This window comes from Chiroxiphia lanceolata, chromosome 2 (genome assembly GCF_009829145.1).
Source record: "Chiroxiphia lanceolata isolate bChiLan1 chromosome 2, bChiLan1.pri, whole genome shotgun sequence".
In the NCBI taxonomy this organism is placed as follows: domain Eukaryota; kingdom Metazoa; phylum Chordata; class Aves; order Passeriformes; family Pipridae; genus Chiroxiphia; species Chiroxiphia lanceolata.
In genome coordinates, this window is record NC_045638.1 from 60,599,013 (window position 1) to 60,626,792 (window position 27,780).

The window sequence follows — 27,780 nt, forward strand, 5'->3', positions numbered from 1 at the left end:
AAAAAGCAGTGTAGCCATGTAAAACCATTCTGGCATACATTCATATATCTCAGAAGGAACTGACATAGAGCAAGTTGTTCTAATACTGTGTATCTCTCACTGAATGCAAAATGAGTGTTTAGTTCCATTCCTACCTGGCTGACCTTGCTGTCAGGAATGAATGGATGTGTAAGAGGCACGACCAGAAAATTCAGTCAAAGCATTAACAAGCCTTGGTGTTTGTTGTTGTTTCTTCATTTTCTTCTTAAGCACTTCTTTCTTACCATTGCCCCTTCAGAAAAGCACATTCCTTTGGTATCTTTCTGACCTGCAGTCTTCATATTCCTCTTGCACAAAATTTTTGTTTGTTTGCGTCGTTGACTTTGGAAGACCTACAGAGCCTCTGCCACAAAGTCCTTTTGAATGTATGCATTACTTACTGCTATAAGGGCCTGAGAGTATAGTATAGTCAAAGAAAATAAGAGAACAAAAATATTTTAAATCAGGGATGTTTACATCATTTTAAATCAGGGATGTTTACTAAGAATTGGGACTCTTAGAGAATAAAATAAGAATCATGTATCCCAGGAGAGGATGGCAGTTGTGCTTCTTATGTGATAAGACTTTGAAGGAAAGCCTGCACAAAGGGAATGGAAAAGTGCTTTCATGCTCTGATTGTGAATCATCAATATGTGCAAACAAGTTTAGATAACATACAATTGAAATATGTGTGCCATGAGTGTTTTGGAAATAGTGGTTATTTTGGAAATCAAAAGGAAGTTTCAGAAGGAAAAATTCACAGTTTTCCCAGTTATTCTACTCTGACCTGTGCCTCATAGCTGGAGCTTAAGGCTACTTGACTGAATTTGTCTGTTGTTTCACAAAGCTGTGATATGCACACCAGGCAGTATGGAATCTGCACAGTGATGCAGTAATGAATAGTGCCTTTCAGTGCATGTATAGCTAAGAAGAGCACAGACTTCCTCAAGAAGAGATTCTTAGTCAAAACTCTCATTGAAAGAAACAATGTTCATGGAAGTCTTGCGATAGATTCAAATGGAAAATATTCAGGAGAGAACAGGTCAACTTTTGAGCAAGGAAATGATGTATTTATTTATTTGAAACATATACATCATAACAGTAAGAGAAAACTCTTTTTAGAAAGTACAATCAGGCAACCATGGAAAAATTACGGTGGATTTTAGGTTTGTTTGAGCCATTTCTCTACTTTTAGTACTTGTTTTTCTTGTCTTCTTTCTCAAGCAAGACAAACTAGATTTTAGCTGCTGACTATCCTTCAGTTTCTCAGGTTTATAATCCCTCCAGTTTTGGATCCTACCCCTTAAGTCTACCTTTCTAATGTCATGAATTCCTGCAGTTCTCAGGAGTGACTTATCTATGGCTCTTCCATCTCTTTATATTTGCCACACTGAAGAATGTATCATTTTCCAGAAGTTTTTCTTTTCAGTTTTTTCTTCATGCTCTCTCTGATTTCATGTCAAGGCTCAGTGACTTATTGTTTATTTATTTCTAAAATATATCTTCAATTCTAGTGTAGATATTTGCTAGTCTAACTTTTAGTTTATAGAGACGCTTGCAGAGGAGAGAGAACAAAAACAGAAAAGTACATTCAGAAGATTTTCTTCAAAGGATTCTACAGTGTGCTAATGTAATGCCATTTCTAAGTATATTGTAAATTTAAAAAATAATTACCCCAGCAAACAAGTGCTAATAAAAATTGGTTGTTAAAGTATTAAGAGTTAGCAGAATTCTACCTTTTGTCTGCACAGATGAGACTTAAAAAATAAGTAAATTAATGAAACTGCTGTAATGCACCGACATGACATTTACACATCTCCTGGTGGTGTTCCATTCTAGTGTCATTGAATTTACAATTATTTTGTCCAGTAGGCTATTAACTATATATAAAAAAAAGGTAGTGAAGAGGTCACATTCTTAAGCTATGAGAGATTGTACCACTTATTTCTTTTTTTCTCTCTCAAGAAATTTTTTCAAAGTTTTAAGAGAAATGAAATGTTGGATGTACTGTCCTTTTAAGAACAGAAAGCCAATAATCATTATAAAATAAAATATTATCTATTAACCATATGCCATTTCAAAATTGCAAATACCTGCTTTAATCAGATCAACACTGTTGTAAAATAGGTTTATATTAGAAACTTGTCTGTTGCGTGTATACTAGAAATACTATTTGTGAACAACTTACATGTGAGAAAGACACATGAGCAGTAAAGCTCTATTGTCTACAGAACTTTTCACTTAAGATTTAAACAATGCTTGTATTTCAAAATGTTTAGTGAAATTTTTCAATGGAAGAACTTGACAAAAATAGAATATGACATTTGCATCACTGGTTATGGTTATGTGTGTTTCACAGAGCTTCCTTTTGCAGAATAAAGAACCTTCTATAAAGAACCCAGAAGCATGAACATGTAAAATTTTTGCATGATTTTATTGTTTCTCATTACAGAATAATATTTTGTTTTGATTCATGAGGGTGACATTACCATTTTGGTTTTATGAGTTTGTTTTAAACTAAGTTCAGTGATTTTTGACCTGTGTTTCTGTTAGTTTTTAAATCTACCAGTTATAAAAAAAGAACAGTTTATTTTGGAGGAAATGTCTTAAACTTAAAAAATATATAACCCTAAGGGTAATGTGCTGTTGTGGTTAAGTGTCTCTCTTCCTATACAAGTGTTAAATGAATGTAGTTTATCAGATTAGATCTTGATTTTACACTCATGACTAATGGTTTACAGAGGATGTGTTGTACATACGTCTTTGAATTGATATAAATTCTATAAATGGAAAGAAAATTATGTTTTGAATAGGTGCCAAGACAGAGTTGTTAGAGAACATGTTTTCAGTCCAAAAACGTGTACGGAATTCATGTCAGTGTGGAGTTGAGTCTGCAAAACAGTGAATTCAAGGATTAAACTGCACTACAGTGAAAACCCTGATAATGCCGGTGAACTTTTGAGAAGGCAGTAAATCATAGTTATTGGGACACAAATTTGTCGGAGAATTAAATGTACTATGGTAGATGAGAAGAAAGTTAATTTGTAGTGGTTAGAGACATTAATTTTCCATCTCAGTCATTAAGTTTCATTTTAAAAAAATGAAGTGGCATTAAATTATAGAAGATTCATAACTGAAGGGCAGTTTACACATGAATCACTGATTCACTACATGACTCAGAATTCGTAACGGGAAGGAGTATTTTTACCTTCAGTCACCCACTTAAATCCATCCCCAGCCTGAAGTGACTCAGCCTTGACCATCTGACAGCTGTTGGGTGTTCAGCTGTGCCATGAATCAATGGGGAAAATGCTGTCAACAGGCAGGTCTAGAAAACCCACCTCGGTAGACTTTTGTGGTCATGGCAGGGAAGGTAAGGGTTGTGTGAGCGTGTCATTTGAACAAATCCCAGAGAAGAGCACGTCATTTCTTTACTCCCTTTAGTTCGTGAAAGGAAGATCAATCTACCCATCAGTAATGAACATGGAACTGCAACTGTACATGAAATGTGTAAATGGATGTATGGTGCTATGGATATGCAATACTGTGAGAAGTGTTCAAACTGCAGGTGATTCTGTCTACAGGGGGATTTTGAATTATGTTGGGCAGTTATCAGGAAGTGCTTTTCTAGTGTGGATATGATCTAAATGCACTGAGTGGTTCTGTCTTAGGTTGGGTGTGGGTCTAATGTGCCACTTGGGAGCCCTGTTTTTCTCTGCTGTATTCTGTTGTCCTCTTCAGGTGGAATGTTGCTGGTCCTATAGCTCTTCAACACTCCTAGTATATCATATTATTAGATTGTTAGAGTTCTTTCTTTGCTATAAGAGAGATTTACAGCTCTGTTTATCTATTTTACAGATAACCATTCAGAGGGACAGTGGTTTGGATGTCAGTTCCCCTAAACATGGAAAAGTGGATCCAGACAACATGCCACATGTTGGTGGAAATATGTGGGCTGGTGGAACAGGTTTTTCATTGTTGTTTTTTTTAATGCATTATTGCCAGATATCTAAGGGAGATGCTGTGTGAGTCAAAAATGGTTTTATAAAGCCATCCTCTGCCTAGAGCTATTTTATCCAATACAGGGTTGCTTTATTGCCAGTGAAAATAAATACTTGCAGTGTCTAACTTAAACTGTATATAGCAGATCTCTTCTTCAATTAGATTTTGTTTCTTTTCATTGGTCATACAGAGAACTAAAAAGCTTGCAGCCACAGAAACTAGATTGAGCCATTTGCCACCCTTTTAGATGTCCCTGTAGCTGCAGCAATTTAGATAGTGTAGGCAAGAAGTACACAGAAAGTGCATCCTAGTTCTAAAAGGGCATAATAGTGATCACTAGATAAAGTGGTTTGGAAACAGTTTAAACCAACAAATTCTAGGGATGAATAGCTTTAAGGACCAGGAGCTTTGAGGAGATGTACAAGATTTATATGTTCTATAGTCCCCTTTATAAAAGGTAGAAACCTTTATGAATCTGGTCACAAGAGACTATAAACACAAGTATTCCATGGGAGTTCTTCCTTGCCATGATAGCTGTTTGGCTTTGAAAATCTTTGGCAAGAAATATTTCTACTGGGGATTGTTGGCAGCATTTTTGGAACATCTGTAGATATGGCAATGGAAGCTTTGAAGAAAATGTGTTTTTATTTATTATCAAATGCATATTCTTAATGATTTTTTTATCTCAACCATGTTAGGTGGGAGAGACACTGCTGGGTTAGGTGGCAAAGGTGGGCCATATAGACTGGATGCAGGCCACAGGGTTTATCAAGTATCTCAGGCTGAAAAAGATGCTGTTCCTGAAGAAGTTAAGAGGGCTGCTCGAGAGATGGGTGAAAAGGCCTTTAAACAGAGGTAATGTGAAAATCTTTATTTTCCTTTCCATTTCCCAGAAGAATTTGAAAAAGATGGCTAAAAAGAATTTTCTGTCTTAACTGCATTTATCAGCTACATTACCCTGTTCATTCTCATTTAACAGATCTTACCAGCACACGTTTAGCTGTTCTGGACAAGATGTATAGAATGTTTTATTGAATTAAGCTACACTGTTAAAATGACTATGTGATTTGGTAGAGTAAAACATAACTAGGTGGATAAGGAGAGTGATGTCAATATTTATCTTTTTAAAAAGGGATAAACCATATGAAAATTTCTGTGAATTAAGATGAATCCAGATTGTATGTTGTTAGGAGTTTATCACCCAAGAAATGTCTTTCAAAATGAACCATTGCAAGCAAATTTCTTTTGTTTGAAAGGTCTCTAGCCAAAAGTTGAGATATTTGAACTATTAAGCCTCAGCAGGCACTTTTACATGAACAACAGGTCTTCCCAGCATGAGTGTAATGTGTGATTACTAATCAACTGTTTCCCAGCCTGTACACTGAGATTCAGATTTCTTCCACCAACTGAACTCTCTAGTCAACCTCTGGTACTTTTGCATTAAAAAAAGCATCCCCATTCTTCCAAGTTGCTTCTCAGATGCTTCATAATAGAAACAATTGATATGTATGGCCTTAGATACTGTACATCTCTTTTTGCATATGTCCATATACACATGTGGCATGCTTTCATGAGTTTCTACCTGCCTGTGTGGTCATTTAGCAAATTTGTGTTAGAGGAAATTCCTGGATACCGCTACATGTTGTGGGAACAGTGCAGCTGTGTCCTGTAAAATCTGATTATCTGTACATGAGGTAACAATTTATGTCCTGCAAAAGCCAAGTGAGCTGGCATGTACCAGCTGGCATGTATGCAGCCTATTATGAAACCACATTTGACTTGATTATTGTTCTGTACCACCTGGATAGTTGTGGGAACTAACAGGTAAAAGTTAAGAACAGAGAGGAGGTTGGAGTCCTCAGGCTGACGAAAAAACGTAAGGGAAACTGCAGATTTCACTGCTTTGTTTATACAGGATTATCTGGAAGGGAGAATTTTCATATGAAAATTATTGATTACTTTCCTGGCTAGGTAATATTTCTTGTCATAAACATTTTAAATTGCCCTATTTGACTAGAATGAAATTAGCAGCTACTCTTGAATAGAGGCAGTATTTTTCATGGTATTTTTCTGAACTAGCTTTCAATGGGAATTGATGTAGAGTTTAACAAAGTAAAACTGTGTGTGAGGTTGTTCTTTTTGTTTGAAAAAAAAATGTTTTCTTCATAGATTTGAAGATGCTGAACTCGGATGGCAGGATCCATGAAATTAAGTGTATAGGCCTGAAAGTTCCCTTTTCCTGCCTCTAATGAATGTTGGCTATAATGACTGTACAAAATTTTAAATATAAAAAGACATAATCATACTAAAGACAACAAAGATTTGATGTTTGATTTTAATATTGTCATTGAAGGACTAGTCTAAACAGTAGTTTTCACATATACTTTATGTTCCAGGCAAGTAACTTGTGACGATATTAAAAAACTTGTAATTAGAAATATAGTTAACCTATACGTACTTTACTATTCATTTATAGTTTAATTTAAAAATCGATATTTTCAAAACACCGTGAGTGAAATTATGCTGTTATGAAGTGCTTGTTTGAAAGGAGCTGGGCACAGATAGGCCAATATGTTTTTGTTCAGGACTGGTACCAGCCACATGCTGGATGGTAGAGTAGCCAGATACACAACTGCTGTCTTGCTGCATGTTGTTGGGTCATGGACAATATTGAACAGCACACAGTCCTAGCATATCCACCTGTCCCCTTGCCCGTTCTTCACAGTTGGACCTCTGTAATAACATTCCAATTGTGAAATTCACCACTTTAGCAGGATCTGCTTAACTACAATGCTAAGAAGAATGATACAGAACTTGAAATGAGGAAACTTATAGAAAAAGCATATATCTAGTTTCATGGTGCAGGGTTGTGCTCTCTAGACAGGAAAGTATTCAGTGACATGACTCATTTTCTGTATGGGAGAGTACATTTTTGTTAATGTTCATTTAAAACTTCTTTGTTTCAAGGCTTCTTCATTTTATGAAGCACAAAGATAACTATTTGAGACAGTTACTATTTCTAGGTTTTCAGGGACAGATTTTATGGTGTGTCTTAACTTTTGTGCTAAAGCAGGAATCAGGATATGTTTAAAATGCTCCGACAGTGAAGTAATGAATAGACACTCATGATCCTTTTATGTACAGATAGCAACACCTGAGCCAATAAAACCTTTCGAATTTGATCACTTTTCAGGACATCTGCTTTACTTCTGAAACTTTAAAGCAGCTTAGGAGAAAGTAGAAGGATTAGTAACTTTAATAAGTTTTGATGTGATTCAATCCCTGTAGACATTGGTGAACACCTGCCTTGTCAAAAAATCACAAAAGCAGCTGCCACTTCTTCAGTTTGTCTCTTCTGTGTGCTTGTTGCCATCTGAATTTCCCTGTTATCAAGTATATAAACTTTCAGTTTACATAAATAAATGTAAGATATGCTTGTTTTCTAAGCTAAGTTTTCTTAGCTCCCTGTTCTTTGCTTTAGATTGAAAGAGATTCAGATGAGTGAATATGATGCATCAACTTACGAAAGGTTCTCCGGAGCAGTTCGACGCCAAGTTCAGTCACTCCGCATCATCTTAGACAATCTGCAGGTAATCTTAGATTCCCTAATTAAGGAACACAGTGAGGTCATTACATTAGGCCCCAAATACTATCCTGCTACTATTCTGTTACTGTGTGGTGATCATACCTTTGAGGCTAAAAGCAGATTCAGGTTATAATCATGGTTGGGAAAAACAGTTTCATATTACTAATTTAAAAGAAGCTTATAAGTGGGTCCCAGTGCTCATCTCTACAAGTTACAGTATTCCCATACCACGGCTTCCAGAGATTACTTATTCAGAAGCACAATTTTGTGAAAGAAAATACTACTATACAGTATGAAAAGAATTTGTGAGGTATGCAGGAGCACAGTCTTTGTCTTTACCTCTTGTCCAAAAGACTTTTTTTTGTCTGAGAAGCACAAATGCTAAAAGAGACACTCCAGTCCAGTGCAAATTAAAAGAAACGCTCCACTCCAGTGTAAATTAAAAGAGACACCCACTCCAGGTCAGTGCTTTACTGCATATACAGCTGAAAACATGGATTTTTCTCAGGTTTGTTTTGTGACTCTTGCTAATGAAAATAGGTATAGCCCAAATCTCCTAAGATCAAAACCACCAGTTTACCTTTCTTCCGGTAATTGAGGTGGTGTTTTTTCTGGGTTTTTTTTTATACTAGTGTTCATATACGGGGTAAATAAAATGAAAGTACATTGTTTCTAGGAGGAATCTGCTAATCTTCAGTGAAATTAAAGGAAAATTAATTTACTCCTTATAAGATATATTTGATATAAGATTTCTGTTGAAGACTACTAACCATTAGTGTATATATACACCTTAGTTTATTGGTTAGTCACGTGCTGGTGTCTTCACAATAAAACTGACATATAGAAAGAAATTACTTTGTACGATAGACGGATTCCAAATGGGTAAAGAAACTCAGTCCCCTGGTATTACAAGTACAGAAGGGTACCATTCTTCATCTTACTTATGTCTTTAGGCCTTTTGTAACTAAACAAAATTACTACCAACGCATATTATACACAGAGAACCAGTTTAATTCGCCTGTTTATTATGAATGTACCAATTCAGAGAACTCCTCACGTAATGACCATTAAGATGGACATGAGTAGATGATGCAGCTCTTAATATGTGTTCTCAGTACAGGACATAGACAGGTTTCTATTGGAAAAATTGGAGTGTGAGTCTCAGTTTTTTTCTATATCATTTATATCTAGATTTTTTTTTTTTACCATGTTCTAGCACACATACTATTGGAAGCATACTGTGAGTATGAAATGAATAAGTGAATCTTCAGTTTGAAGTCTTTTTTTAATCTGCCTTATCTATCCCTTGGAACCAAAAGTGTTACATTCAGGGATCATGTTAATCATATCACAAATATAACATACTTTAATATAAGGAGACCTATTCTCTTGCTTTGTTAGAAAGGTCATTTTAATATCAAGGCAAAATCTTATAAGCCTCAGTATTTTATGAGACTTTAGTAACTTCCTGCCAAAATCTGTAATAGCTAACCACAGAATTAGTAAACGGAATCTATGATGAAAGAAACAAATCACTGAATTTGGAAAAGCTAGATCACAGAATAAGAGCAATAGTGAAAGCAGATTTTTAACTTTTTAAATTTTATACAGATATTGGTAGGGATTTTATTAGAAGATGCAGTAGAAAAATTAAGATAAACACTAACAGGAGTTACTTAGTTGCAAAGTGCCTTCTGTTAATAGGAAAGCTGAGTCCAAGCAAATTTCATGTGATCTTTTTGAGAGGGAAAAAATTATTTGAATTCTTCAGCATTGTAATTCATTCAGCCCTGATGAAGAACTGTGCCTCTTTTTTTCTGGCTAGCCCTATGTACACCATGGGTTCTCAACTAGAATGGTGTTCTTTCTGTTACCAGTAAGACATTCCTCATATCTCAAATAAGAAGCCAATGGCACAGTCCATTCCAGTAAACTTTGCAGCTCAGATGTCTATGTGCTTTTAACTTTATGAAAATCCCAAATTACCTTCTCAGTAGGGAACACACTTAGCTTTTTAAAAATTTTTGAGTTTACTTTGTTTCAAACTCAGTCTGTTTACATAATAGAAATACGGTGCCTATGTTTATTTAAACTGTATTTTCTTCTCAACAAATGCCTTTTTATTGTTGGTTTTGTGGGTTTGTTTAAAATATGTTCCTCTGATTAAATTTTACCTCCCTAGAATCAAGAGTCTGGGATTCAGGTCCAGTTGTTGATAGCTCACCAAAAGTTAGTAGTAGCAGAAGGGATGTTTGGAATAGACTGATCCTTGAAAGTGATACATAAACATAGTCTGAGAATGTAATTTCATTGTTCATTTTATTTTTTATAACTCACTGATCTCTGTCAGATCTTTGAACATCATTAACAAAACTTTACGGGTTTTTGTTTATCTTCTGTAGAAGTAGCAAAGCCAGAAGTCCAGGAAATCCGGTCACTGATGAGCTTTCCTCTCTCTCCTAAAGCTTGTCTGTCTGAGCTGTAGATTCAAAAGGCTATGGTCAGTCAGTAACTCAGAAAGGCCTTCTTAAATGTTAGGTGACTTGCTTTCCAGAAAGTACTTCTCTCTTAATTGATTATTACAGAAGGAATCAGGGGCAACTGTCCCTTTAGCTTCTGAGCTTCATGTAGGTCCCCACACTAGAACAGAGCTTACTGGGCTCTGTCTGATTTAGATCATGTGGGAACTATCTGGTCATAGCAGCAAGAATAAAATAGTGGTAGTCCTAGAATAAACATGGCTCAAAGAACTGAAAATATGAAAAGCCCTGTGTCCTGTCAGTAGCAGTTTTGTGATTTCAACAGCTAAGGGAACATTTGTGTCACGTTCTCCCAGAAACAAATGCAGACCACAACTGGCAGTGTTTCATACCATCCCATATCATTACAAGTTACATATTTAGATGTGATCACTTCACATACGCATCTTCTTCTGTGACATTTACAGACATCACAGTTGTAATTTGCAGGGGTTTTTGTAAATATGCCTGTGAAAAGAATATGCTTCCAGTGAAAAGAATTACTGCAGTGGTGCATTGTGACCGGTCACTCCCATGCTGTTAAGATATGGTATCTAGCACATTTTTCTAATTTCAAAAGCAACACAATGAATATATTTTTTCATCTGTATGGTTGCAGCGTATTGAAATAGTAATGTGTTGTATGCCCTTTCTAGTCAAATATCAAAGGAAGATATATATGTATTAGTTCTAGTTTTCTCTTAAAATTGTAAGTGCTTTTAAATTTATACTGGTTTTAAACATATGAAAATTACATATTAAAAATCCTTTGGAGCTTCTTTGTTATATGCAATATTCGCACATTTTATAATACACATGTTTAAGAGAATTTTTTTTTCAGCTTTTATAAGAGGAAATAAATTCTTAGGAATTCTAAGAATTCCTAAGAGGAATTCTACATGGAAGAGGCAGGTGCTAAGTAGCCTAAATAATTTTAGCATTATTTTGGAAAGAGGTTAGATCAGATTTTGTCAGCATTCTTTCCTATTTTAGGAGAGAATGTCAACTCTGTGTTCCTCCAATAAAATTTCAACTCAAATACTGGCTTTTGTTGCATAAGCTTCAAAAGGTATTAAACTGTTTTTAACTTTCTCTGTAGTAAAAAGCCTTCTCACACTGCTGTTCCTTGAACATCAAATAGCCACAAAGGTAAAGCATTGGCAGTTTAAAGAATAGTGAAACTAGTTGAGATATTATTTGCTCAATGATGTTGAGTCTTTATAATCTTCTGTTATTTGTTCCTCCTGCCTACTGAAAGGAGGCAAATAAAATTTGACGAAACACCAGTGCTAAGGAAACGTAAGGATCTACCTCTGTTCCAGTACTTAGAGTGGTTAAGATGACTAAGAACAAAGTCATCTCAGCTGCATCACCCTGGAAGGTGCATGATTCATTTTAAAAAGGCTTTGCTTACTCAGCAGCATGTTGTCTCCAGGAGCACCTTTTTAGTGGTTAGCTGGAGTGTTGAAATTTGCCACTGGCTTTTTCACAGCAGGAAACATCCCTACAGTGCAACATTTTGGTGGGAGATGTAGAAGTCACCAGGAGTTTGTGAGTGTCTCTTTGTGATATTACACAACTCTGAAGGCAACAAAGGAATCAATCCTGTGGAGAAGGAACTTTGACTTTCATCCCAAGCATATTTAATGGTAGTGGAAACTACTAGTTGGTGGTACAAACAAACTCATGGATGCCCTATGGCCAAAGCTGGTTAAAGTGAGGTTGACTGTAGCACCATGGAAGTGTATCAGAGAACACAACTGACTAACCTAAGAAATGCTTTCCACTTTCCCCTTCAGTGATTTCCATGTATCGGCATTGTTTTTGCCTCCCATCAGGAAGCATTTGACACTACCTAATTAAAAAAACCTGTATTTTTCATAGCTATGTAAATTCTCTACTCTAAAATTAATTAATCAAAACATTTTTCTGTGGTTTTGTAGTCTTTGTGCCCACTTATTTTCACAGGCAAGTAGTCAATTACTCTTGAGTAATTACAGACAATAGGCTGTAGTCCAGAACACTTTCGTCTTACACACCAGAACAAAAACCTCATAAATTTTAACCGAAAATCAAAGATTCTCTTAGCCTTAAGAAGGCATTATCTACCTGCTCAGAGCATACATAACTCAGATTTATCCTTTCAAATCCCAGGCCTGCAGTTCACTGAGGATTTGCCATATGCAACTAACTGTTCAACAGAGAGCAATTGCTTTTCATTCCTGAAAACCAATGTTTAAGGCAGTTTGTGTCCTGCTGGATATTTGATTTTCCTCCAATTGGTAATCAACAATTTGCTGAGAGGGCAAAAGCATTATATGTATGTAAATTCAAAATTGTCTTTCCTTGCTGAATCAGCAAGGATGTGCATCCTTACTAGGGTGAACAATTTCAACGTGTAGATCTAAACAGAAATTAAATAAATGATGAAACCTGTATATACAGACTTTACTGTCTTTAGATGGAAATTACATATTATGACCCATGATGAAGCTATCCTTTGAAAACATTCTTAAATATGTTCCTTATAACATTGAGTCTTCAATATGCATTGCATGCTCTGTGGATAGGAGTACCATGAATATTTGAGTTCCTGGATTGTAATGCAAGTTCATCAAGTCAGGCTGTAGATAACTAGAGTCCCTTTAACTAAAACAAAAGAATTATTTAATGGACTGTCTTTTGAGTACCATGATTTTAAAAGTAGGGTTTTTTAAATATAACTGGTCATTATTTAATACTGTTTTAAAAGAAAGCATTTACCATTGCCTAAGGTGAATACTGCTTAGTTTTATATTTAAGTCACCCGATGACTTTCTTGTGCAGCCTGGATTGAGAATACATAACAAGTGGTCAGTTATGTGTGTCCCTCTGGTTGTATGTATTTCTGAACAGGCTTGCTACACAGATTTTCAGCATATTTGCAAGAAGAAAGGTTAATATTTCTACAGTCCACAGTTAAACTCCCATATATGAAACAACTTAAAAAGACAAAGTTACAGAGGGAACGTGTTCTTTGTCAGTGTTAATTTTTCTTTCAGAGAAGAAGAACAGGACAGCTATGAACATGTGTTTGGATTTCTTTGACTTATGCCAAAACTATCACATTGTTACAAAGAAAATTAATGCATGTGTGATCTGCAGTAGGTCTTAAATTGTCTAACATACACTCACGTCACTGAGTGAAGTAAGACTTCTTTTCTGTTGTAGGCCAAGGGTAAGGAAAGACAATGGCTGAGACACCAAGCTGTTGGAGAGCTAGATGATGCCAAAATCATTGATGGGCTGACAGGAGAAAAAGCCATATATAAACGACGGGGAGAACTTGAGCCACAAGTAAGTATCCAACAAGAAACAGGGAAAGGTGGAGAAGAGCTTAACCAGTTTGCTGATTTCATAGTGGCTGTACAGTATCTGTGTTTGAGTTTGAGTAAGTTAGGGGGATGAGAAACTCAGAAGAATCATCTCTGGCTTGGTATGTCCCTGATACAGAGGCAACCACAGGATGGAAAATTTGCTTTACCTCTTCTTATAGTCTTACATGCATATTTCCTGTTGGCCACCCTCAGAGAGAAAAACACTGATCTAGGCAGTGCTTAGTTTTGATCCAGTGAAATGGTTTTTATGTTCTTATTTTGTATGTTAATGAGCATAAGGCAGTTAGCAGAAAACATTTATTTTGTTAGTTTTTACCAAAAAAAAGGAAGATATTTTCTCACTAATTTAATTTTTGTTAACAAATATGCTGATACTCTAGAAATTAAAAAAAAAAGAGTGGTTTGCAAATGTCTTTTCCTTATTCCATGGTATGCAAATAATTTCAACTTCTGCAGATATTTGGATTTACAATAATAAAAATTATGAGGGAAAAAAAAGTATGAGGAAAAGCCGTTAAGATATGACAAAGTTGATTGTCCAATGGATTAATTCAGCCATTCCTTAGAAGGCATTATGATTAAACCTATGTGAGTCAGGAACAGAGAAACCACTTGAATCAGACCAACAAAACCTGGCCAAAACTTGTGGGGCTAGTACATAATATTTAACACTAATACTTAATGACAGATTGCAGTTTTTAACCACACAAAGAATTTTTTTTTTTTAAATAGCTGAGTACAGCATCTTTTTGCATATCAGCTACCCGCATTTGATGAATCCTGGTATATTTTTATGCTGTTTGGTCCTGATGTCTATTGCTTTGAACAATTTACGGGACTTGGTGCTGCCTGTGTGAAAGATCATAATGGAAAAGTGATTGAAGCCTCAGTTCTCATTTGTTTCAAATGTGTTAGCCTATATATCAGTTTTAAGGCTTGGTAAAAAATAATTCAATAAGAAAAAAAAAACAGATGCCTTAAGTTGAGCATAAAAACCAAAATAAATGTTTGATTTAATGGTCTCTCGTTCCTTATGTTTTTTTGAGGGCAGAGAGCCACAGCCTATCAAAAGAATAATTAAAAGAATAAGGCACACAAATGCTTACAGATAAAAGAAAAATTGTAGTTATTTGTTTATATGTGACTGGGTTTTTTGCTAGATCATCTTCAATAGCCTCATACTTGAATCCAGACACATCTCATTGCATGCTAAATAGAACACCTACCTTAAATGTACTGTGTCAAAACTCGTTAAAAACAGATGGGATTTGTTTCAGGAAAAAATAATGGTTTCACCATTAGAATAAAGAAGGAAACTAGTAGTTACTCAGAACAGATTTCAAACATTTTTGGAATGTTATTAGCCTCAGCAGACAAGTTTTTAAAGTCTGATACGAATCCCTGTTAGTACGTAAGCCAAGGAAAAGCATTTCCATTATGAGCCTTGGCAGAAAAAGAGCAAATTTGAGAGTCTCTTATGCTGAAATAAAATGTGAAGAATCAAAGCTGAAATCGAAAAAGTATTTCCTGACAAATGTGTGGAATTTTTGAGGTATTTTGTTTCCAGTCATTGAAGGTGAAGGGAAAGAATGAGCTAAGGTATCTGTCAAGGAACTGGTTTGAACTAAAACAAAGTTAAAATCTTTTGTTCTTTACAAAAAAAAAAAAGAGTGTTTGCTGAATACAATTTTCTAGCTTCACAAAGCACATTGGTTCACTTTCTAAAATGTTTTGTTATTACTGGTGCTTAGCTTTCCCAATTAATATTGGGGTTCGTTCTGTTGTGTTTCCCTGTCAGCCTGGGAAGCCCTCAGCAAAAACCCAAACGCCTGCGCCTGGTGGTGGATGTTTCTGGCAGCATGTACCGCTTCAATGGGGTGGATGGACGGCTGGAACGCTCCATGGAGGCTGTCTGCATGGTCATGGAAGCTTTTGAGAATTATGAGCACAAATTGAAGGTAATTGCAGCTGGCTAGGAGCTCTGTGGTTATTCCACAGGCTGTGTGGAGTAGTGGAAAAAATGTTTCAGCAGTCAGTCTAGCCAAAGAGCATTATTCATTCCCACAAGGAAATAAAGACATAATCTATTTCTAGCAACCTGAAAAATAATACTAGTGAAAGGATAAGAAACATTACACGTTTCAGTAGGGGAGGATTCAATCTAAGACTTTAAGATTTCGATTTAGTGAGATTTGCTCCTTTTTTCTGCTTTATCTGTTTCTTTGAGCAGAAATGCTTAAGCCTACATGAACACAAGTGAATATAAGCTTCAGGACATGCAAAGAGCTCTGCCCTTCTATCTGCCCGGAGTGCACACAACAGTACTTTATCATGGCGGAAAGACAAAACTTCTTTGTTCCTTATTTGTGTTCTCTTCCAATTATCTGAAAGCAAGAAAATAGTTTCTTGTACTGAAAGATATTAGTTCCAAATGTTATTTAATGGTAGCCTGCAAAGGAAATGTAAATAATTTAATACCCTTTGTGTATCAATAAGCCTAAACAAGGTTAAGAGCATGTTCTTTAAACCATCAAGAAAAAACAGTAATGGCCAGTCTCAAGTTAGTTCTGGACAGATTCAGTGTTTAATGGAAGAACAGAGAATGCCCAATACCTTTACGGAAGAGCATCTCAAACATAAGAATTATAATGCGTCTAAAGCAAATATAAATATCCTGAAACAAAATTAATAGAAACATAGTCCAGATCAATTCAGCGAGGTCTACTTCACATTGTTCCACCAGCAACATAATCCTTCAGGTTTCTGCTCTTCCATGGAATCTCACATACAAAATCAGGCCATATGGAGGCATATGCTTCTAGAATGTCTTCTTAAGTACAGTCACGCAGACTTTTACTTTTCAGGGGAAAGGCTATAAAGGATGACAGGCATTGTTTTTAGGCTACTTTCCTAAGGAAATGAGGCACAAGTGCTCCCATCTTCTCTGGCAAGTGATGATGCTTTCTCACCCTAAACTTGCTTAAAACTGAGCATGTTGCAAAATTGCAACACATTGAAACTGTAGTTTTGTTCCTAGAGTCACTGCATTCCTGCAAATGTAATGAAAATAGGCTAGGTAGAAAAGTGATCCTCTTGGATGAAAATGCTGTAATTGTTGTTAAAATATCACTGACTCATTTCTGTAAAACAGTTGACAATCTACAAGATGCTGCTAATTTTTCTCAGGACAAAGCTGAAGGTTTTGTCTGCAAAAATAGCTACATTTCTCATATCTAAAAGAGGAACCATTTGAAAAAATAGAAGAACACACAACTGTATAGTGTGCAATGAGAAATCTGCAGTTTATCACTTTTTTCTTTCTTCTTTTCCTTATCTTTTTCTTGACTGGTTTTATAAAAATAAACTTTTTTGGCCTGCAAGGGTCACAACAATATATGTTGCAAATTTGAGGGGTTTCTTGTACAATGTGTTGAACCAACTGGGATCATGAGGCTTGTTGAGCAAAGGGGTTTTTACAAAACTAAAGTCCCCTTCTGCTATCTAACTGCAGTGTAAATGGTAGCACTGGAAAGCAATTCCTGGCTTTCAAGATCACTTTTCTGATGATGCTTGGTTTAGTTCTCTAATAAATATGGTTGTGAATTAGTCATATGAGCTTTTCCTTGGCTGTTTTATCCTACTAGTTGAGCTTTCGCGATGAGTGGTACACTTTGCTATCATGGATGATGCTGATTGTCTCATTGGTCTTAACAGCATGACTGAAGGAAGAAAATACTTTGCCTTCTTATACAGAAGAGCTGAGTATTGGGTATGTGACTGTACCAAACAGGTAATGAAGTTATCCTTCATTAAAGGGCAGACAAGTGCCAGCAGGTATTTGTCAGCTTTTTATGCTTGCATGGGACATCCTACCTCCTTCTGTTTCCCATAAGTGCAGGCAGTGAATCATTCCTTGTCAAGGGGGAAACAGGAGGCCCATTGCACAGTCGGGAAATCCATTCAAATTAACAGCCATGTTTCAAAGCCCTCCTCCAATGTCATCTCTTTACGCTTCCTCTGAAGTGCTTTATTAAAGAAAAGAGTGAGAGTGACTAAGATAATATAAGCCACATTGTCAGTCTTATCCTAATAATGGAGGTTAAGTATGTTCCTACAAATGTCCCTTGGCCCCTTTAAATATGTGGATGCATCACTTATACATGTATGTTATAATAAACAAGCTATTTTGCAGGATTAAATTTTGTTCATCTTTGGAACATCTCATTTTAGGTGCCAGTTGTTTGAAATTGTACATAAGGGCAGTTTGTTCTTTATTTTATCTGAGGTATGTCTGTCTCAAACTGCGTGGTTTTATATCACCCCTGATTACCATCATTTGCACACATGATGGTAGATTGAGGAGGCATGTCCAGTGAATTATCCAACAGCAATTTTATGAAGCCTTTAAAATATTGTAAGTGACTCAATAAATAGCATGTTATGTAACTGGTAGGAAAAGCCTGACTTGTTATTTATAGCTGTATTAAAGGGATATTGCAGGGTTTATATACCTGTTTCAGCATTTAGTGTTTGTAAAATCTACTATGGAGGCAACACTGCTAATTCAGGAAAAGGAGAAACGGTCCACATTCTTGGCAGAATAGTTTCTTTTAAATAATAAAAAAAAAGGTTTGAAATAAATTTAGGAAAAAAAATATTTAGTGTTGTCCAAAGAAGAGATGAATTTATAAAGGTCTAGCCCTCCAGCAGAGTTCTGTCTAATTCACACTGCCTTTTACATTCAGCACACATCTTCTTTCAGCTTTTTAAATGCCTTCAGAAATAAATCCTTTTGGCATGGCAGCTGCAGAAGACAAAGTCTTCCATTTTACCCATTTTAGACAGCAGCACCCATCCATTCAGTGCAAAATGTGACAGTGGAATAGAGATTGCTTTAACCTTTCCTTATGAAAAGAGATCAACAAAATGATGCTGTTTCAAGAGACATGTTTATATGTTGTGTACTCACAGCTCTGAATAGAGCAGTTCTTGTCTCAGTGTACCTGAGGCTATTGGAAAACAAACCGCTGTGTACCACAATAATATGTGAATTCAATTAAGTCTTCACTATGGCGAACATGTATTTTGCTGCTGGATTTGTCCTGAGAGTCTTTGCTTGCAATCTATTTTGTAAAACAAAAGTCAGTTCTGAGTAAGATCATATCATAGCTCTTCTCTCACTGGTAACTCCATCCACATAAATTTTCCTAGGGGATTTATGAGAAAAAACCATCAGATTGGATCCTTGCTTTTCAAAGGCCCTTCTTCTGTGCTCATCTTTAGCTACTGCAAAGGAAGAAAACTTGTTTTGACAACACATGTACCTGCATGTGTTTGGATTCCCGGTTGACCAGGTCTATGGAGCTGTCTGCACTTTTTCTTTACAAGGACTGCACCAAGATAATATGAAATCACTAAGGGTTCATTTGCTAGAACGCAAATCAGGAGGTAATAATTTACTGCAAGGAAACCTGGGTGAGAGGTTTAAATTCTTTACCCTTTCAGAGTGAGCTTCTTTGATCCAGTTTTACTGCTGTCCCAAACTCTGTATTCCTAAATTGTGACAGATTCCATACATTCCCCTGGGCAAACATCTCCCTTCTGTCATTTCTAAAGCTTGACTGTGAGCCTACTCCCATCTCTCCCTCCCAGGGAGGGTCTCCCAGGCAGCAGTCCTGTGTTGACTTAAGTCAATCCAAGTCAGTGCAGCTACATTCCCATCCCCTCCTTCGCTGGGTCACATACACTCACAACCTCACGGCTGGGGGAGCTGAGCTGCCCAAAACCAACTTCACACTCATTAGGCTTTGGCTACTCCTGGTCCTTGACTTAACTTCCAGAGGGATCAGAGGACCATGAGGACCAGCATGTGAGGACTGGTGACCACAGCTCTTCTCTTCCACAGCATGGCAGGATCTCACTCTGTTTTTCAGGAGGCCCTGCTTGACCCAGAATGCAACAGTCAGAATGAAGCAAACAGCCACTTCTTCTTCCCTGCTGCCTCACCAAACATTTTTAAATCACAGCTAGCATAGTAAGCTGTCAGCAAAGAAACAAGGAAACTGATAACATCTGTTAAAGATAAGCATGGTACTCAGTGCATGCATGGGCACACACAAAGAATAATAAGCGGCTAGCTGAGAAGGGAGCAGACGGGACATGATGTTCCCAGGTGAACGCCTTGACTGACGTGCCTGTGATAGTTTGCTCAGATCATTTCAGCCTCGCCTTGCCTGAACCCAGGTTGTATGTTCCACCTTATGCAAGAATGTGGAGGGGGCCAAACTGAAGGGTCAACATCAAGTGTTTCCTCTAGGAGCCACAGCAGTTCCCCTTATACAGTCTGTCACATATGCTCAGGCTTTTTGAGATGAAAGGTTGGTCTGTTACTGGTATATGCCAAGATCCAAAACGATATTCCCAAATGGCAAAGTTTGGCCTTTTCCCATAAACTCGGTATGGCAGAGCTGATACTGGGACACCTAGTGTGAGACATCCAGGAAACCAGAAAGGACCTTTCTACAAAGGTTTCAGCCTTTTTACGCAGGAGAAAGACAGTATTTTGCTTTACATAGCAAAATTGTTGATTTAAAAGTGATGCTGAATACAAAACTGCTCAGCAAAGGCCGTGCAAGGTTTTATAATTAAGAGCCTGCCCTGAAGACGTGTGGAGATTTCTGACATTGCATAAGAACCATGAGCTCTGTATATTTTCTGCTCCATTAAACCTCTGCTTTATTTAGTTCCTCTGATTTGAACTATCTCTAGGTTTTAAAACAATACTCATGCACACACTTCTTGTGTGTGGTTCAGGATTTATTAAACAGGATTTATTCTTGTTTTAATTAGGAAGTATGCTGAATGTAACCTCAGCATTATTCTCAAAATCTGTATATTTTCATTTGCCATGTCTTTATATTTATCAGGAAAGAGAGAGTCTGAGGCGTTACTAGTGATAAGAAATAGGTTTTGAAGAGAAAACATGTGCCAGACTGGAAGCTTTGTGTGAGGCTGAGTAGTAAATACTAGACATGGAAGAAAAAAGGAGAGCAGTAATGGGAAAAGCCAACAAAGCAGAAAGAAATGGGATTGTATGGGGACTAGATTATATAAAAATTTTGTAGAAAGAGGAAGTCTGGGTTATGTGAGGCTGTCATAAAATGATCTCACCTTGGGTGAAATAATCTATAGTATGTGGCACGTTTGCTGCTTCACAGAGGGAGGTGTCACCTTCAAAAGTGTTGTTCCAGCTGCTATAGCTTTCTTTTGATATATTTTTAAGCGAATTAGTGATGTGGAAACAAAAAGAGCATTGTCTATAAAGAATGCCATTTCTCCACTCTCTAGGACCTGACGTACCAAATAAAGTGGCTTTCATTAGGGAAGAAAAGACAGAAAAACTTTGAGGAATAGACCTGCCTTTTACAAAATGATTATATGGGAATTAGGGATGGTGAACTCAGCAGGGATCTGTAACAGCACATGAAAAAAAGAAAACAGAAAGGCAAAATATTGCATAAGGGCTCCCTGTCAACTAAATGCAGGTGTGTGCCATCTAGTCATGGGGAAATACAGGCATGTTCATGCTGAGGAATTGCCAGCTCAGGTCTCTCTAGGCTCAGGATCTGTACACTATGCTCTGTTGGTTGGTGTAGAGAGCTCTTAAATCCATTTTTGTCCTGCTCATGAATTCTCCCTGGGGTGACTGCCACATCCACAACACAAAGGGCAGGTCAGGACCTTGCTGTAACTCAACTTGTCTTGGTTTTCATGGAACAACAATGAAGCTCTCACATAAAACAGAAACATTCCCAATATTGCATTATTTGTTCAACATGATTTTTGAACTATTACAGTTCTGTATGTCATTTTTGCAGCATCTTGCACAGGAGAATCATGTACACACCATCTCCTTTGAAAACATACAGAGTCTCTTGGAATGCACTTCTCTACTTACTGTCAGCAATGGCTTTGATCTGTTATGCACAAAACTAAGAAGTGCTGATTTTCAAAAAAGGCAGCTTGTAATAGCTTTTTTTTTAAGAGCAGAATGAGGTCACAAAAAAGGTTCATCAAACATAGGAGCTACTGTCAAACAATGTGCTTCTTGTTTGTCAGACTCAAGAGGATGAAAATTGCTGCTTTAAAAAAAATACATGGACAATGTGAGAGGGCAAGGTCTTGATCTTATGCATCACTGCTCTGCAGTTGGTGGGATGATGTGAAAACAGACCATGGAAATAAATAACTTTTCTTTAATTTCATTATTTAGAAATTCTTTCCCATGTTTTCATGTCAGTGAGAAATTGCAATTAGTTTTCTTAAGCAGCTCATAAAGAGAAGCAGGGAACAGTATATGGGTTTTCTTGCTGAAAGCAAATTGCCTTTGATCTGTCCTATATCATTGTGGCCCAAGTGCCATTTGTGACTAACAGATGACTGATGATGTTTCTTTCTTGTAGTACGATATTGTTGGACATTCAGGAGATGGCTTCAACATTGCATTGGTTGGGAGTGACAAAGTTCCCAAGAACAATAAGCAAAGATTAGAGATTCTTAAGGTAAATCCTACTGATAAGTGATGCTGGATAATTAAGGAGTTTGTGACTGCAAAGATAAAATTGTGGGTGGGTCACAGAACACAAAACATGAGGTGAGTAAAATAAAAGAAAGACAAGAAAGCAAAATCTGTGTATTTGCATAAAATTGAAACAGGACCTTTCAGAAACATGGCAGAAAACAAATAATGCCAAAATAGTAGATGCTGTGTATGCCTTTTTCTGGACTGCTGTGGTCATAAATGTGTTATTTTGACTATCTGTCAAAGGATAGGGGAAGTTCCAAGCATTATATAGTGATACAGGTAGCTCTGCCTAAACGATGTGGTGATATTATTAGTGCATAAGTGACTAATTTGAACTGTAGAGAGGTCCCAGGTCAGCAATTTAGCCTGGCACCTTCAAGAAGTTATGTATCACAGTAGCAGTAGAAAAATGTGTCAATGCTAGATTGAAAACATGTTAAATCACAGTCACAAAGTGAGTGTACTCACCAAAATTTTACTGTACTAGGTTGAAGAAAAATGGAGTATATTGTAGGATTTACCCATTTGGCAGCTTGATAGGTTAGAACTGTGTATTTGAGTTTCCTTCAAAAATTATTTTTAAAAGATTGGGAGCTACTTCAGTTAAAAGGACTGGATTTAGTAATGTCTAATATTCCTTCTGCATGGGGAACAGCTTCATCAATGAAAACAGTGTATTTATTTCATAATAGCTCAAACAAAATGTTTCATAACTTTTAAATCTGACTGCTACTGTTATAAGTCAAATATTTTATAATAACTGTGACACTACTAGGATTTGGAAGTCTAGTGCAAATTATGAACAGACAGGAGCTGGTCATGGTATTAAGAAACTAAGCCCTGAATTCTTCCTTAAATACATAGGAATGTAGCTACTCAAACTGCAGCTGACCGAAGTATTTTACCTTCCCTAAGGCCCAGTCTAATTAGGTTCATGTGTGGGTTTTGATTGTTTGACCCACTGTGTTTTTAGGAAGTGCTGCCTGTCTTAAGATATGATATATTATATGCAAAAAGCTGCATCTTCTGTTGTACCTGGAGTACTGCCCGCATTTCTGATGCATCCCTTAATACAGCAGAACTGAGTATTTACTCCCTCCTGCGCTAGCTGAAATGAATGTTTATTCCTAAAGTCATCTTACGTATTTCCATGTGGTTATGCTGTGCACACAGACTATGCATGCCCATGCTCAGTTCTGCATGAGTGGAGACCACACCTTGGAAGGGACAGAGCATGCCATTCGTGAAATTGCCAAGGAAGAGGCTGATGAGTATTTCGTTATCGTCTTAAGTGATGCAAATCTTGAACGATACGGTATTCAGCCTTCAAGGTTTGCCCAGGTCTTGACCACCAATACTCAAGTCAATGCTTTTGCCATATTTATAGGATCCTTGGGAGACCAGGCAGACAGGTGAGTACATTTGTTTTATGCCTAATACCATTTGCTTTCGTATGTCATAACTCTAAACTATGATTTTATTGCAGTGAAGTTTGGCATAGTTGGCCCTGCTGTTGTTATGCACTAAGGTTTTGATTGTGGAATGGTTTGGGTTGGAAGGGACCTTTAAATATCATCTATTCCAGTCCTCCTGTCATGAACAGGTATGTCTTTTACTGGATCACATTGCTCAAAGCCCCATCCAACTTAACTTTGACCGCTTCCAGAGACAGGGCATCCACAGCTTCTCTGGGTAACCTGTGCCAGTGCATCATCACCCTCATTGTAAAAATCTCTTCCATATCTCCAATCTAAATCTACCCTCTTTCAGTTTAAAACTGCTAAACCTTATCCTATCATTACAGGCCCTGGTGAAAAGTCTCACTCCATCCTTATGAACCCTCTGTTTTTATTGAAAGGCCTCAATAAGGTCTTCCTGGACTTTTTTCCTCTCCAGGCTGAACAGCCCCAATTCTCTCATCCTGTCTTCATAGGAGAGGTGTTCTACTCCTCTGACCATTTTTGTGTCCTCCTCTGGACCCTCTCCAACAGGTCCGTATCTTTCCTGTGCTGAAGACCCCAGCACAGCACTCCAGGTGGGATCTCACAAGAGTAGAGTAGGGGGGCAGAATCACCTCCCTTGACCTGCTGGTCACACTTCTTTTGATGGAAGAAATCCAGGTTATAATTGGATGTCTGGACTTCAAGGGCACATTGCCAGGTCATGTCCAAGTTTTCATCCTTTTTAATTATTATTATTATTATTATTATTATTATTAATAATAATATTTGGTTGTTATTATTAATAATAATAATTACTGTTAATAATAATATTAATCTACTAGCAAGAAGCTAGTAGATAGCTTCTGACGTGTCAGGAAGGAGACTGGCTTGTGGGTCCCACAGACATCCCTTGTGGCCAGCTAGTTGAGAGCATTCTGTGCATCCAAAGGAGACAACTGAAGCCATCCTACCACTGGAGAATGTGCACTATCCCTGTATGTAATATCACTGTGTAATCATAACAGAGACAGGGTGCCTTTGTCATTGCCCAGTGTGTGGTTCCAATGCATGTAGGCCTACAAAAAGAGAATAAAACAAAAGAAGCTGGAGTTTAATGGTCTGGGTTTAGTTCTACTACATAATTTCACTTTAAATTGTTTGGGCACAAGGGAGAAAAAGGAAATTATGTCCCAGGTGTCCTTCCAGGTTCCACATCCACTGAGGACAAGTACATGTGGCAAAAGTCTGATATAGCCACATATATCAAGTGTCTCTTCTGCTTCTGAGTCTTCAACGAGAGCAGAATGAGAGAAATCCCAAAGGGAATTGGCCCTCAGTACATAATTTTAATCAGTAAAGGGTTGAAAGATACAGCTGCAGAGCCACCATTATGGCTGCATGTCTGTACATCAGAGCTGCATTATGCGTCAAAAGAGAATCTGTTCTGAAAGATTATAATTACAGAAAGTCTTTTTACTTTTACTAGGAATTAAAAAAAAAAAAGGCATTGACCATGTCCTGCTGTGTAAGAGATCTTATAATGGCCTAGTTCACTGGGTATGGAAAATGCACACAATGCTGTCACTGAAATGCATTTCTATGTACGTGGAAGTCCAGAATTAGACAAAGCCTTCCTGTAACTGCTGTGGGGGAAGGAGAAGGAAATTCTCTGTTGCTGCTTTTTTAACAACTAATTTTAAAAGTGAGACTTTGCTTAGTATTGGAGGAATGGTGTGGAGCATAAATTCCTTTAAAAAGCAGTGAAAAATAAATCCCAAGTTTGCTAACTGTGTGTGAGGGAGATGGAGTTTGTAACATGCATCTAGCTTAACTTTTTTAGGGGAGGTTAAGCTGTGAATAAAAATGTGTTGGATTAATACTGAGAGAAAAATACATTTCCATCTAATCTGCTGCAATCTCAGAGAAGAAATATAAAGAGCACATTTAGAATCACTGGAGCTGTTGAACTGAAGGAGCTGTGAGTTCATGGTAGTCGATTTAAAGTGTCTTCATTTTCAGTGTAAATCTCTAGCTGCCACCAGCAAGCCAGTTTGATGACACCTCATGGGATCACTGATACCTTGATCAAAATGGAGTTTTGGCATGTCAGAAAGAGGACCTGGATAGAAATCTCTGGAAACATTCTTGTTTGTCTAGCTGAAAGGATCTCTGTGCCTTAGCTGCTCTTACTGTTTCCTCCCACTGCTGCTTTCCCAAACCTTTAATTGCATGATGACAGCGATGTGAATGGCGTGGATTGGGAAGGTATTCAAAAGGAAAACATCCATTCTGAAGGAACCCTGGTTTGTGGTAGGGAAGACAATTTGAGATGGTAATTGTGTCTTGTCCCTCATTCTACTCCTTAGGCTGCAGAGGACGCTACCAGCAGGTCGGTCTTTTATTGCCATGGATACCAAAGAGATCCCCCAGATTTTGCAGCAGATCTTCACGTCTACCATGTTATCAAGTGCCTAAGCATCACTGATGTCATGGGGTGTGAATTTAAAGAAGAAACCCACTCCTGCTGCAGATATAAACCCTAAAGCTGAGGATAAACACATTTCTTAATAAAATACGTACTGTTCTCTAATCAGCAAAGCAACCCAAATCTACACGACAGCCAGGCTGTAAATTTTCACCCCAAATCTCTCAACTGACTTAGCACATTCAAAGAAATGCAGTGGGGCAGAGGATGACAACAGAACAAATGTTTTTCCGGAGGGACAAACAAATAAAGGACAGTTTGTGATCACTCCTCTGCGTGCCATGTTGCCAGCATTACAGTGTCATCTCACCCTATCTTATTAAATACGGTTCACTGGGATTTGGTAATATTATGCAAGGCAGAGCCAGGCAATCTGTTTCAGTGTTTTGCGTGCATATGTTTGAATGGGTGGTTAACTCCATCTCCCATTTAAACAGAACTGCTCTTGTCAGGCAGGAAACCCTTCCTTCCTCTGCTGTTGCTTTCTTGTCTTGAGGGGCATCGGGGCTTCACCCCGATGCTGAGAACAATGGAGTAGTTTGGAAACAATGACCATCACATGTAAACATTCATTATCTGATCAGGCAGAGTTGTCAGATCTAGAGAAAGTGCCTGTTAAGAAGGAAAACAAAACAAAAATAGATTTGTTCAGTTCTGCCTGTGAAAAGTAAGGGGAAAGGGTCTTAAGAACACAATAACCAGTGTTTCCAAGGATTGAGCTACTGCAGTGGCTCCTTTGCATGGCTGATTATGCTTCCCATTGCACTGTTGTATAGAATCCCTGGGATGGCCTCAGCACATAGGGGTGACTTTTATGTCTGGAGACAAAAAAGTTACTAATGCTTTGCAAAAAGCTCATTCACGGTCTGTTTTTCTTGGGTCTTTTAAAAATGAAACAGGAAGAGAGATTTAGGCATGAGAAAATAAGTTATTTTTTTATAAAGGAAGAGGCAAACATCTATTGTAGTAAGATATCTGTCTGTGTTAGAGTATATTTAATATCCAAGTTAGTTACAAAACTTACTTTGCAACTCAGTCGGTTGGCCCCATGAGATGGTAATTACTCTTTATCTATGAAAAAAGAGATATTTTGTAGTTCTTTGGGAACAATGGAATACTTGATGAATTGAATGTATGATTTAATTAAGCTGATACTTTGCTGATACTTTGCTGATATTAATATGAGGGTAGCTGAATAGGAGAAAATTCAGGAAGAGTACTTATCAAAATCTAAAGGAGGAATTGCAATTCTTCTAATATTTCTCTTAATCCTACAGTTGCTCAAACTGCACCATGAGCAGCATGTTTGGAGGGGAGGAGGCAAATTAATTTGATCTTTTTAAATACAACCATTGGTATTTTAAAGGGTCATTCTCTACTCCACCAGTCCTGCAGCAAAAATCTTTACCAGAACATCAAAAATGTGCTCTATTTAGGATGTGTTTCGAAGTCTGGTCAGCTTTCAAACTCTTTATGATGAGAGGATGGAAGACATTTTTCAAAGGCTTGTTAGTATGGTTATAATAGCTATATATGTGGAAACAAAGAACCTGAAGATGCAATTCCTGTTTGGAGAGAAGGGAATTGGGAGGAGACAGTTGAGAAGGTTATCCCTGTTTGGGAGAAATACATGTATACACACATACACACAGATGCTACTACTAAGGGGAAGTGCACTTCAAAATAAAAATACCTTGGTCCCATAAACTTATACTGAGGTACTAAATGCAATAAAGAATTGGCATATTAATAAGGCTGTTAGTTAAT

General features: G+C 37.2%; 1 protein-coding gene across 2 annotated transcripts in view; it reads left to right on the plus strand.

Annotated features, from left to right (window-relative positions):
- The window catches only part of VWA8 (von Willebrand factor A domain containing 8), a 181,580-nt gene extending 154,052 nt beyond the window's left edge, over positions 1-27,528 (plus strand). The window contains exons 38-46 of one of the 2 annotated variants that reach the window (XM_032677885.1): positions 3,877-3,985; positions 4,719-4,875; positions 7,502-7,610; positions 13,336-13,461; positions 14,014-14,015; positions 15,301-15,460; positions 21,965-22,063; positions 23,260-23,498; positions 25,895-27,528. In XM_032677885.1, the coding sequence (XP_032533776.1) occupies positions 3,877-3,985; positions 4,719-4,875; positions 7,502-7,610; positions 13,336-13,461; positions 14,014-14,015; positions 15,301-15,460; positions 21,965-22,063; positions 23,260-23,498; positions 25,895-26,003 (1,110 nt within the window). In that variant the 3' untranslated portion in view covers positions 26,004-27,528. Of the gene's footprint in view, positions 1-3,876; positions 3,986-4,718; positions 4,876-7,501; positions 7,611-13,335; positions 13,462-14,013; positions 14,016-15,300; positions 15,461-21,964; positions 22,064-23,259; positions 23,499-25,894 lie in introns of those variants that run through there. The other variant, XM_032677884.1, reaches the window with a different exon arrangement.
- The last annotated feature ends 252 nt before the right edge of the window (positions 27,529-27,780 follow it).